Source organism: Magallana gigas, chromosome 10 (assembly GCF_963853765.1).
Source record: "Magallana gigas chromosome 10, xbMagGiga1.1, whole genome shotgun sequence".
Lineage (NCBI taxonomy): Eukaryota > Metazoa > Mollusca > Bivalvia > Ostreida > Ostreidae > Magallana > Magallana gigas.
In genome coordinates, this window is record NC_088862.1 from 1,539,438 (window position 1) to 1,553,797 (window position 14,360).

General features: G+C 34.5%; 1 protein-coding gene across 1 annotated transcript; it reads right to left on the minus strand.

The window, feature by feature from the left end:
• Positions 1 to 1,465: 1,465 nt before the first annotated feature.
• On the minus strand, positions 1,466 to 8,926 carry LOC105337722 (2-amino-3-carboxymuconate-6-semialdehyde decarboxylase). Its single transcript, XM_011442587.4, has 10 exons — positions 8,801 to 8,926; positions 6,943 to 7,084; positions 6,266 to 6,315; positions 5,449 to 5,608; positions 4,880 to 4,956; positions 4,188 to 4,281; positions 3,862 to 3,957; positions 3,254 to 3,426; positions 2,228 to 2,323; positions 1,466 to 1,587 (listed from the first exon to the last, which is right to left on the minus strand). The coding sequence occupies exons 1-10, from the start codon at positions 8,855 to 8,857 to the stop codon at positions 1,525 to 1,527; spliced, it is 1,008 nt and encodes a 335-aa protein (XP_011440889.3). The 5' UTR covers positions 8,858 to 8,926; the 3' UTR covers positions 1,466 to 1,524.
• Between the last annotated feature and the right edge of the window lie 5,434 nt (positions 8,927 to 14,360).

Here is a 14,360-nt window from a genome sequence, read left to right on the forward strand (position 1 = left end):
TAAATTTGTCCAGGTAAGATAATTGAATCGCTAATGCCTGTATCAAAAGGTACCCAAAGCTACACAAACCAAGGGAAATTTGATATGTCCATATTTACGAATAATAAAGAAAAATTTTGTCCTAAGTAAATTTGATGTGACACGAATTTTAGCTGATTTTTGTTTTATATTTTGGACACTTTTCAAACCTTTGCCATTTTTCTGTACAATGATTTATTGTATACGCCCCGGGAATCCTTTGGTCTAAAAATATGTGGAGGGGGTGGGTGAATTCACTCATATAAACAAGAAGTATATGTCAACCAATAATAATGATCAAGAAAAAACGTAACTATTGTATGCTATTGGTAAATATATTTGATGTACAATTTCGAAGAACAAATAAACATTGCATGCATTAGAATTTGCCCAGGGAGAACGATGTCTTCGTTAAGAAATGCATCCCAGATTTCATTTAACCAGCATATTAAACAGCTCATCAAATCAAGTTTAAAATTGTATCAAGCATTAAGGTGTGCAGCCATCTTATATATTTGGTGATAAAAATGTAAATATTTCTTGAATGGGATTATTAAAGTTGTTTCTGCCCAACCTGGTTTCAAAAGATAAAAAACATTAAAGGGACTTGGACACGATTTGAGATCATAAATTTTATTTTTATTTTTTTATGTATAAAATGGTTTACTGGTGTATTTTAAATTGATTGACCAAAATATTGAATGTTAAAGTCAAATTACAAGGAGATACAGAGGTAAGAACTGGTTGTTATATAAAACAAAACTCGAGTCTTATAGTTGTTTATAAAAAATGTAATGTAGAGAATTACCATTTCTTAGACAAAATGACTTGTAAAAACAATTTAAACTAATTTAGTATCTTCATAAATACTATTTTCTACAAAAGAAATATTCATTTGATTGAAACTTGAACCAATACAACACATATGTAAAAAATGACAATATTCGAGCTTTGTTTACAAAACAAAGAATTATGAACTCTGTATCTTGCTTATAACTTGATATCTAACTTTCAAATTTTGACGTAGCATTATAAACTTCTATGTTTATCAGTTTAAACATCGAAAATGGAAAAATAAAATTTGAAAATTTTAAGTCAAATCGTGTCCAAGGCCCTCACGTAGCCTCAAGTGGCTCACGTGTTTGCTTGCAGTACTAAAACATTCTTAAAAAATAGAATAATAATAACAAACTCAATTTTTCCTCATACAAAACAACAAAACAGTTGTTCTGTTACCATGGTTATAATAATATACACCATTCTGAGATTCCATGTACATCATGTACAGCATAAACAACCTTGAAAAAACCTCACACATACATGTAGTGTCTCCACTTGTACAAGCACTGTTTAACATAAAATCATAAAACCTTGCACACCTTTAAAACTTGACTGTGCTCTCTCTCTCTCTCTCTCTCTCTCTCTCTGTCTCTCTCTCTCTCTCTTGTTTGGCATGAACTATTCACCAGGTAATAAGATGTTTTCTTCACAATAGCCTGTTATATTTCATTGGAATGCTTTCCTGTCCAGACCCAGAAACTCGCATGCATTGTTAACCAGCAACTTTTCCTGTCAATACAAAGAACATCTATATTTAATTTTCCTAAAATGTAACAGGTGAACTACATGGTAAGGTATTGCTTATGACTGCTTAAATGTTAGCAATGTTAACCAACATTAAAGTAAGAAGTAGCATCTGATAACAAAATGTTAACTCTTTACGAACAAGAATAGAATTCCTGGGTCCCCCGCCGGTCAAGCAGTATACTAGTATCGAGTCCATCAACCAATGCTGATTTTCGAACTTGACCAAAGTATTAGTGGTATAAACATTTGGTATAAATTTAATGAAAATCTGTCAAAATTTGTAGGCATGAGAGCGCTTACAAGGTCAATTTTTGGATAAAACGGAGTCATTATTGCGGTCAAAGTACCATAACTCCAACAAAAAGTATCGACCAATGCTGGTTTTCGAACTTGACCAAGGTAATAGTGGTATAAACATTTGGTATAAATTTAGTGAAAATCCGTCAAAATTTGTAGGCATGAGAGCGCTTACAAAAAAGTGTGACGGACGGACACACGGACGGACGCCCGGCATTTCTATGTCCCCGCACCTCGTTGCGGCGGGGGACAAAAAAACCCAGGGATGATGACCATCCTACATAGTGTAGATACTGCTCTAGAGATATTTATAATGACTCTGTACCTTCAGTGGCTGCTGGAAGTCCATGGATTCTATCAGCTTTCCTGGATGATGCTCACCCAGAGGGAAAGGATAGTCCGACCCCATTATGACCCGGTCCTAGATAAAAGAGAGAGATCAGACAAAATCAAAGTACTGATAGCTCTGAAAGGAATTGACTTCAGCAACTTTAACAAAGTCAGAGTTCAGAGTTGCCTATTGACTTTCATATAAAAAATGTTAAGTTGCTTTTTATGATAAAAATTTTCTTTTTAATTTGCCAACACAAAATTGTGTAGATGCTTTTAACTAAAATTATCTGCAATATATCTGTATCGAGGTATGAACTAAAAAAAAAATGAATAAAATTTTACAATAATTTTTAAATTACACATTTATTTTCACTCTTTTTTAAAGATGATTGCTTATTGAAGAGGTTTCTCAGAAACTAAAACATCAAATTAATTGACAATAAAAAATCATGAGAGAAATTTTTATGTGGAAACATATGACTTGTACTATCTTTTTATTATAAATGGAAAGAAGATAAACCTTAAATCGACCCAGAGTGGACACAGAGAATAAACCCTGATCAGAAGTATAAACTTGAAAGCAGATGCTACATGTCGTGCATTTAGAATATACAAGGGGCAGAATTACAGGCAACAAGATGGTAAGATAAAAGATGGGTCTGTTTCAAACTTCATTGTGTACAGTGGACCCCAAAAGCAAACCCCAAGTATACCCAGAGTATACCTAAAGCAAACCCCGAGTATACCTAAAGTAAACCACGAGTATACCTAACGTACACCCCAAGTGGACCCAAAATAAACCCAGAGTGGATCCAATTTTCAAAAGCGGACCCAGAGAAAACCCCAAATAAACCCCCAAAGTAAACCTGGGGTTTAGTTGGGATGTGCTCTGGTGTTAGGTTGGGTCTGATCGTACTGTAGATGCATACATTTAGGAAAATTATGATGACCAAACAAAACAGGGACCGAGTTGTTTGAACACAAGTAGTCGGCAAGATCTACAACCATATTGACTTACCTCCCCTATAACGTCCACTAGAAGTTTGAGGGCCACTGGATCATGCACTAGGGTGTCCGTATAAAACTTGCCCAGGAATTGTCGGGGACCAGTTTTGCAGTCGGTAGCACACAGATCTGGACGGACATTATAACCATGCTCAATACGACCCACAGTGAAGGGAAAGGCTCCCCCTGAAATATCAAAGTCATGTCAAAATGTCTGCTACTTCTTTCCTCCTGCATGTACATAGTATTACACGTACTATGTGTATGGTGTATGTTTAAGATTCATAACCTTTGACCCGCTTTCTATATGTAAATAATGAAATTTAAACATTGGAATCTGCTTAAAGTTTTGAAATCTTTTAACTGTTTTACATTTTAAAAGAAGAAACCCCATCTTATTCAACTAAGCAATCTATTGCTTTGTTCTATAATAGATAAAACAGATCAAATCCTACATCTTTGTTCAAGCCATAGAGATTGTATAATATGGGGTGTCCATAACTACCGGTAGGCTCTTACCCAAAGCTTTTGATTATAAACCAACACCCTCCCCACTAAGCTAAATGGTAAACCCGCTAGGAGCTATATATAGATACACTATTACAATAGTACAGAACGTACCTCCGTGTGCGAAGCAGACTTTGAGTTTGGGGAATTCTTCTAGGACTCCCCCCATGACCATACAGCAGATTGCCGTGGCTGTCTCTGACGGCATTCCTGGAAAACAATAAACATGATGAATTAAGCTTACTCCTTAAAACAAATGAAATAAATCAACTTAAAAAAAATGAACCAAAAAGGCAGGGATATTCATTGGAGACAAAATTATATATATTTTTGTGACAACATTTAATATTAAGATTATTCAAGCGATCCACTCTGTGTGATAGGCCTCAGTACTAAATCACCCCACATTGACCAACAATACCATAAACTAGTTCACTGACCTACCAGCCAGGGTAACCAGTACTTCTTCATCCGACCGCTCAAGTCCATGTCCCAGGGGTGAACAAAGATGGACATCTCGTGTTTCTCAGCGGCCTGCAATTAAATTGTTACTGTAAATTCCTTATTTTACACCAGTATGAATTCCACAAGTCTGCTGTTTGGCATCAAACCGCGAAAATATAAAATCGAGAGCAACAACTATTTATCATAATTTAAGAGTTCTAAACTGTCTAAAAAATAAAAGCAAAATTAAAGTTTGAGAGTTGATTCTCGCAACTTTATGCGGATATTAATTCCTCACATTTAATAAGGAATCTACAATACTCTAATAAGAAAAATCTGATACAACATTTAAGAGGGAAATCTTAAAAGGAAATGTAACCATCTCCTCATCTTCAAAAAGATGTTCATTAAAAGAATTTACAAAATGAAATAAATTACTTAAACCAGTAACTAAAATTTTAAATTTTAGAAAAATACCATCTCTAAAATACATTTCTCTTTTGAGGACAACACCAGACTCTCATTATTTTGTTTTTATCTGATTTATGATTATCCATCTTCTGCACATATAGTAGTTCTTCATAGAATAACATGAAAAGTGGTCAGTTATCAAGGGACCACTGGTTTGGGTAGCCCTACCACAAACTTTCAAAGACAATTGCCATTACATTGTAGTACATGTACATACCGCAAATATTGGTCGGAGTTCCTGGGCGTCCAAGTTCCAGTCGTTAACATGAGAGCCGATCTGTACGCCATGAAATCCTGAAGGAGAAACAAAAGCATGTCAAAATAAATCAACATTTAAAAAAGGTAACTCTGGTTGTAAATGGAGTATTTAAGGCAAATATTAATATTAAAGTCTGAACATTTCAAGACTGTTAGTAAGGCTGACATATGAAAGGTCTCAAGAGGAAGACAGTGTTTATTACTTGTAAAGCCAAATATTAAATATTTGTTACTTTTCTCAGGCCTAACATTTTAAATACAATGCAACAAGCAGACATTCTATTTTCATTACAATATTTGAAAAGAGGAAGAACTCAAAGTTGCCTTTTTTTTTCTTAGGTAAAATACATTATTCTTAAAGAAAAAAAATTGAGGTTAATTGTTTAATCAAATGCAAAAAATTAATTTAGAGGTTGACGAATACAGACCGCCCGACTAAACTGCTTTGTAAACTTTAAAATAATTGCATATGCATTGACTGCAACAAAACATTCAGATAATGACCACGAACTAAATGAGGTTACTGACCTAGTTCCTGTTTACAGCGGACTAGTTCTTGGACAGCCAGTTCTGGGGCCTGCATGGGGAGCGTTCCCAGCCCCACAAACCTCTGGGGGTACTTCTTGACCGTCTCAGCTATGTCATTGTTCAGAATCTGACTCAGGTCTAAGGTGTCCGCTGGTTTGGCCTACAAAAGTTCAAGGAGAGAAAAGTTGTGTCTTCATTTCTAAATCATTGGTGATGATAGGGAATATTTAATCCTTTAATCAAAGGCTGTTATGTTTTTGTTACTTACATTATCATCTTGAAAATTCATCATTTCAGATATGAGGAGGAGGGAAATATTCATAATAGTTTAATCTACTGTAGATTCCTAATTAAACGCGAGGAATTAATTTATATAAAACAGCAGGATCGTCAAATTAATTACTCGCGTAATATAAGGAATTTACAGTATATATTATACAAAAGTACTTTAACAGCAGAATGATGTTTAATAATGGTACATGTAGCATCCCTTAATGTACTGTAAACATATTTTATTTAGCGTGTACAATGTTTGGCGGAAAATGATTTTTCAACAAGTTATGGTGGAATTGATTAGGCATTTTGTGAATGTGCTCATTCTAATACACATATGAAAGGCATCTAGCGATGTAATTGAATTAGCGGGAGCCGCTTTCCGCCAAAAACGCTAAAAAGTATACACAGCCAAATGTTATATGTTTACAGTGCCTTATAATAAGCTACCATTCCAGTGGCACAAATAATACTTAGTGCTTTTGCCTGAAGTTTGGTTGACAATAATTGAATAAGCTCCCACCAACATTTTGTACACACGTACCCAGTAACTGAACATCACAGGGACTGTGGACAGGGCCTGTACTGTCACCCCTAAAAAAAAATGAAAATAGAAAATCCAATCAGGTTAAAACCAGATCCTTTGATCTGCTGCACAAGATTGGATCTGCAGCAAATAGATTAGGTAATTCCATTTATATTAGGCATACATTGGGGAAGTTCATAACTGTAGTGGCATGGATAGGGGAAAATATTGACAATCGACAAGACTGGGATTCCAGCCCGGCCCCGTAATCTCTCACCAAGTACTCTATCCACTGAGTGACATCTAAATGTAGCCCAGGAATTCAAACCGATCTTACCATCACATTCCTTCCCCTTACATGATCTTCATCCTCGAAGATCACCCAAGGCTCAGTCCTCATTACCAGCATTATAATATAACTGGATTATTGTCTACCAACTTTTCCAGGTTTTTTTCCCCGATTACGACAAAGAGAACCAGCGGGTGTGTCCGGTCAGCAGAGGATGCTTACTCCTCCTAGGCACCTGATCCTACCTCTATCTATTTTGAGGTCAGTGTTGCTCTGCTTTGAACTTGTATTTCATTTTATGGATTTTTGAGATGGTTGATGGTTTGTTATTGAAATGTCATTTTTTCATTGATTTACCTGGACTCACCTGTGTATTACAATTAGATAAGTTGTTTAGTTCTCTCACCTGTTTCATCCATGTCCTTGATCCTTGCCTCTGGGGACCAGCAGTTTTCATCTATGGTCCTGAAAAAGTTTCCATCCTTCATCATGTCTGCCTTCCCAGCACACTTGTGATGAAGTTGCACCCATCCCCCATATCCATAGCGCTGAAATCAAAACCATTTCCTCATAAAATTTAATAAAAATCTTCAATGCACTATTATATAAATAGTACCTGTTTGGGAGGGTAACTGTTGAAATTGACACCCCAAGACAACCACTGTCAACCGATGTGAAGTGGAGGTTGACAATGGTTGTCTCGGGGTGTCAATTTCAACAGTTGCCCTCCCAAACAGGCACTATTTATTTTATTATACTGAATGTCTTTATTTTAACGAAAATTTTACTTCTTTTTTACGGTTGCTAACGCTGAGGGTAATAGAACGGATTACCAACTGCGTCTAAACCAATCAGATTTTTTAACATGTATTTAACATGAAATATAATAATATTTAAATGTTTAAAAAAAAAAACGGTCCACTGACACCAAGTACATTGAATAATACATAGGATTAAGATTTTGGGGGAAAAATCACAAACAACAAATTCAGCATAAATGCAACATACATGTATTTTAAGTAGTAACTCTAAAGGACTTTATGAATTTATATTTAAACTTAACTCAGAATTCTTAACAAGAATTTGGTGAATTATGTACAATTTTATTCTTAAAAGGGGCAAAATGCTATTTTTAGTAACAGAGCTGCAGAACCTAGTTTAGACTGACCACATAAAAAAAAATTTTGTGGCAAAATATTGAAATTAATTCTTATAGATGCACATAAAATATGAAGTTGATCAGAGAACCTTCCTCCAACCAACTTTTGCATGGTTTTCTCGTAGACATGCTCTTAATATTTTCCAATGTACTTGATTTTAATGGACCGTTATTGTGATCGGCTTCGGCCGATCACTATTGTGTCCATATGAGGCATCTGTCAAATGCTTCCACGTGCGCACACATTCCGCTTGCATAAGAAGTTCTTATAAAAACTTGAAGTTTGGTTTAGTATTTATATAACATTTTACTCACTTTTATTTCAATTCCTTTACCTTAAGAGATGCAAACATACATAAAATACAGTTCGACCTGTTAATTCAAGAATGCACATTTTGTCTCACACGTAGGAATTTCGATCGAAAGGTTCATTCAGTAATGCAGTTGACCTCGATGAACTGACCTCAATCATAAGAAGATGCTCCATGAACTGACCTCGATCTATTGATGTTGCATAATAGTAGCTAGGAAGACAGCTTGATTTATAAACAAGGTTACGTTATAATGCGACCTCAATAGCAAGTTATGATGGCATTCAATGTTATTCAGTCGCATTAAATTATTTTAATACAACTCTTTCTTTGTATACGTGTTAATGCTCTTTTAGAGCCCTACTCAGTATTCTGAAGAAGAAGATACGTTAAGATTTAATAATTACATTAAAAATATTAAACTAGACAAGGCGTTTATGAACGGCTTTCCCCAAATTTATTTCAAAATTAAATTTGTTGACGGTTTATAATGATGACATTATGGTGTACAGATTTAAAATATTCTACATTTTTTAAAAATACAATACTTTTTAAATTATTTTACATCAAACTGATCATGTTAATTGCTTCTTGCTATCAATATATCATTATCGCCGATCATTCCTTTAAAAGGAATACTTGTTTTTCATACAGGATTAGCTCAAACTGTCAAAGGGTCCCGATCGAAGTCATGTGCGAAACGCTTTTTGTGTGTGAGCCGTTAGCAGTTGAAATGCTGACAGCTTGTAATGCCATGTGAATTCTGTTATTGGGAGACAAATCTCCATGAATACCTGTTTTAGATCCGGCCAGTTCTCTGGTAAAATGTGGTTATGAATGTCGATCTTCATGACTTCAATGTGCAGGTTTGTTTTTCGGTGAAGGTCACTTTCATTTCGATTGACCAATCAAATTGTCAAATTCAGTAGGCGCGCCTTCTTAAAACGGTAGGACTAATTACACCAAAAAAGGATAATAATTTTAAACATTTTATTGAAATGGAAATCATTAAAAAGAGCGCCAACGAAAGTTAACATGAAACGATTTGTTGCATGTGCAAATGTGTTGTTTTGCATCAGAATGTCGCAATTGAATAACAGTCCCAATGTAATCCACATAGACGATTTTATTGCCCAAAGCGGGGAAAAAAAACCAGGGATTCCAAGGTGTGTTTGATATTGAAATGCGATTTGAATTTAAATGTACATGTATCTATAGTTGTAGCAAGAATTTTTTAGAAATATATATTTGTGAACTCTGTAGATAATACATAATTTAGAATTACATAGAAAGGGGGGGGGGGTTGGGCAGTGTTTAATTTTCCTTTTTTCCACCTAAAATGCAATGTTTGCCCATTTGACTTTTGCGCCAAGATTTTTACTAAGCGGATAATAATGTTGGGGACATTCATTATGGAACCTTATTTTCCTTTATTCCATTTCGACTCTTCATAATGAATAATAATGGGACCGGTACGTACATTGTTGGTTTGAGTTTCAATATCAAATGTTACATTTTGTTGATAATATAATCTTCTATACATGTTAACAAATCAAATCAATTTTTCAATATCTTTGGCACGGGCCACTTTGTCAAAAATGATGATTTCTGTACGCTGCATATATTTGTAAACAAAGAAACTTTTGTATCGTGATTGTAACTTGAATTCTGACAAGTTTTTGTCAATCAACATATAATATGAAATGCATAAGTAAACCATTTTATACATATTTTTTAAAAAATCTCAAATCGTGTTGAGGTTCCTTTCATCTAACAATGCACATGTAAATCATTACATTCAACCCCCCCCCCCCCCCAAAAAAAAAAACCCCACAAAAAACCCCCAACAAATAAATAGAAAACCATGCAAAGATTATCATGAGGATTTTGATTGATTTCTAATACTATAGTAATATGTGCATGACAGTATTTGTATGCGTATTTGATTCATCACTATTATAAGGGCATTTCAAAGTTTTAAGGCTCATCGTCGTATACATGTATGCTCGACCCTCTACATACATGCAGTTATCTCAGTTATCATGTGACACTGCCACCCCCTTCCCCAACCACACACACATGAAGTTACAAAACATTAACGAATGCTGAATTTTTTTTACAGTTCACTATAAATACGGTATATTCACGCAAATTCGCTTTTTTTGCCGAATACTTTTTTGTTTACATTATTTGATTTTGCTTTTTTAAGCTTACACTAGACTTTGACCCGTGCGTGCACGGGTTGACATTGCATATCGGACATTTACGAAATAGGTACATCGACACACCTTATTATTGACATTTACATAACAAAGCTATAGGCCTACAATAATGCTATTAGTTTCACTACACTTTCCTTAATTTGAATAATCTAACTGTGTCTCGGGAAAGGCCATCACCACAGCTAGTTAGAATGCATCCCTTATACCCGTAATGTAGCAGAAAATTGCAGAATCGCTCCGGAACGATTTTGGAGAAAATTAATGAAGTTGCCTTGAAAATGATAGTCAAATTCATCACAACAAACCTTTTTAAGACTGCAAATACCTTTCAACTAAAAATTTTAATCCAGAGAATGGAAGAATTCAACACCTTTTCACCAACGTGCACGCATTTTCTTTGTAAAACTGGGTCCGTAGGACATTATTGATTTTTACGATAAAACATATTCTATCTTCACTCTCCTAACAAATATAATGTTACTTTTTTGCATGTAATCAGCTATTTTTGTCATCACGAAGACAAAAGTATAAGAACTTAGTTGAAATGTATATTTGTTATTTTATACTTTCTCTCTTAAGAAATCATTAAAATAAATATATATGAACAGAATATATAGCAAAAGTCCAATGAAAATTTACCCGTATCTGTATATTATCATTTCTGAGTTTATTCATGCAGATGTGATATTATGGAAACAAACTAAAGATCCCGTTAGCGTGAATGTATTGCGCAAGCGCAAGATTGTAAAATCCAAACAATTCATGCAGGTGATTTCCGGGATGTTTTGAGGAATTTTCGCTGATTATTAATAAGCGAAGCTTAACTGAGAAAAAATCAAAACAAATTGGTAAACTTCAAGTACCAATGATGTTTAAAATATATAAAACAGTATTCTTCCGATTTCTCGGTATTAAAGACTAAAAATTCGAGTCTATTATTTTAATATAGTAGTATAGATATGTACACGTATTTATTAATCAGTTTTCCATATACACATATTTCTCGGTGTATATTTTCGTTCCTTGCAAATGCTTAAAAAAGTGGATGCAATTGTATTAATACTGATATTATAACAGACTCCAAATAAGGAGCAGGGCCAATAATGTAAGAGAGGTGCATTGTGCTACAAATAAGTATGCAATATTTAGACATTGGATCAGTTGAACCAACAACGCTGTGGTTTTTCTTCATTTCGCACTCGTGACATAATCTCGGACCACTGCCGAGACTTGCTTATTTGACCTTTGGAAATTGCCATGTACGATATGTAATTAAAGAAAACGAAACATATATATATTTTTTTGATATTTAGAAATTGCACTTTTCACATAAGAAAGAAATGACAAAAAATCGTACATCTGAATGCTTCATATAGAGAACTCAAAGACATTTCATAAAAAAGAAAAAGAAAACTGACAAACAAGCAAAAAACCGAATGAAAATGAAAACAAAAACCAGACAAAACTAGAGGTACTGTGAGCAAGCTCACAATTGATACCCCCCGCTAAGATGAAAATCATAATGCGAGTATTTTTCCAATTATAAAAAATATTGGATGAATCGATTTCACCGTCCATTATCTATAAATAACAACTGCTCTATTTTTTTAAAACTGCTGGTCATAAGCAATATTTGTGTGAAGTAAGAACATTCAATGCTTCTCCATAAGAAAGATAATGACCGGACACGAATTTTGCACTTTTTCTGCCAGTGACCTTGACCTTGCCAAAATGACTTTGGGTCAAAGTCATGACACACCCTTTGGTCCTAAGCAATATTTGTGTGAAGGTAGAACATTCAATGCTTCTCCAAAAGAAAGATAATGACCGGACACTAATTTTGCACTATTTTTCCCAACGACCTTGACCTTGCCCAAATGACCTTGGATCAAAGTCATGACACACCCTTAGGTCATAAGCAATCTTTGTGTGAATTAACAACTTCCAATAATTCTCCATAAGAAAGATATGGACCGGACACAAATTTTGCACTTTTTCTGCCAGTGACCTTGACCTTGCCAAAATGACCTTGGGTCAAGGTCATGACACACCCTTAGGTCATAGGCAATCTTTGTGTGAAGTAAGAACTTCCAATAATTCTCCATAAGAAAGATATGGATCGGACACTAATTTTGTATTTTTCCTGCCAGTGACCTTGACCTTGCCCAAATGACCTTGGGTCAAGTGCATGACACACCTTTAGGTCATAGGCAGTCTTTGTGTGAAGTAAGAACTTCCAATAATTCTCCATAAGTAAGATATGGACCGGACACGAATTTTGTATTTTTTCTGCCAGTGACCTTGACCTTGCCCAAATGACCTTGGGCCAAGATCATGACACACCCTCAGGTCATAAGCAATCTTTGTGTGAAGTATGAACTTCCAATGTTTCTCCATAAGAAAGATATGGACCGGACACAATTGCACAGACAGACGGACAGACGGACGGACAGACGGACAAGGTGATTCCTATATACCCCCCCCCAAACTTCGTTTGCGGGGGGTATAATAATAATGATATGCACCTCTCTATCTTTCGAATGACCTCTGTATGAATTCAATAATCGTTCAGTACACAGCTGTCAGGAATCATTCTGCATAACCACGTCCATTTCACTGTAATTATCAGCCATAAACTACACACTACTTTTTAGACAATATATCAATTTAAAAAAAAAGAAGAGCTCTACAAAAGATGAAGAAAAATATTCAAATATCAAATTAACATATTTCGATTGTTTAGTGATAGTTCCTAACTAAACCAATCATATCCGAAAGTTTATGATGATCTGATGTAGTCTCCATACGTATTAAATCACTGTAATGCTGAACCATTACAAACACTGACATACATAGTGAAAATATCAAAAAGGAGTAATGTCATTTTGCATACCTTGGTTGTTTTTCTTATGATGATCAGATTTTCGTATTGCCAGATAGAGATGAAGTTTCAGTTCTCAATATGCATAGCTTTCATAACCGGGGGTAAGGTGAGGCAAATACAAAGGGGAGGAGCCAATGTTTTACATAGCAAAATATAGAGAAAAATCTTCCTATCAAAAATTGGCAAGAAAAGCCGAAGCTTGCATTGTGTAGAAGCATACTCAGATAGTGTAGATTCAATGTGTTCAAATCATGATCCACGGGGTTTGGGTTGGACGACGATATTTCTATTTTACATAGAAAAAACCCCAGAAAAGAAATCTTTAGAAATCCACCTCTCAAAACCAATTGGCAAGACAATCTGTAACTTGTGTAAAAGCATCCTTAGATATAGAGTAGAGTCAAGTTTGTTTAAATGGTGATACCCTGGTTATATAGAATGAGTCCACAATGGGGTGAGGAAGGGTGAATGTTTTAGTAGGAAAAAGTTTGATTATTCTCGGAAACTCAAATGTTAAAATACATGGTATAAATTTACTTATATGCATGTATGCTGAAATAGGTCGATTTTCAATTGTATAGACAGTGGGCAATACTTCGGCCACATCAGGGATTCAAAATAATCAAGATTATATTCGTATAAAAATGCAGTTGTGTTTAAGATCTTCTTCAGTATTGCAATGCATGTAAAATGAATTGTTAGTGTATGAACAATTTCCATGGTTCATTTAATTACATCATCAAATCGGTAATACAAAATAGCTTATTCATTAATTAACTTATAAAATAATTTTTTGATTTTTTTTTTAGAAAAAAAAAATGAATCAATACACAACCAAAAACCCGTTGAATGAATAAATAAATAAATAAATAAATAAAGGATAAATAAATAAATAAAAATGAATAAATAAAAAATAGACAACTGGACAAATAAATATATGAATAAATAAATAAATAAATAAATAAATAAATAAATAAATAAATAAATAAATAAACTACTTGAGTGCAGGCAAGTACTGCGGGGGTGTTTTGTCGGCGGTAATAAAGACACTTGACAATTGCATTGTATAAAAATAATTCCAAAAAACGAAAATGCAATATGAGCTACATGATTGTCCGGAAAACAGTGACATTGACAGTATACAACCAATATACAGACAGGCTCGCTATAATAAACCGATGGAGGAGATGAGCATTTTGACACCCCCTCCCGTTTTTATAGAGATATGACAATATAAGTCAATATAGG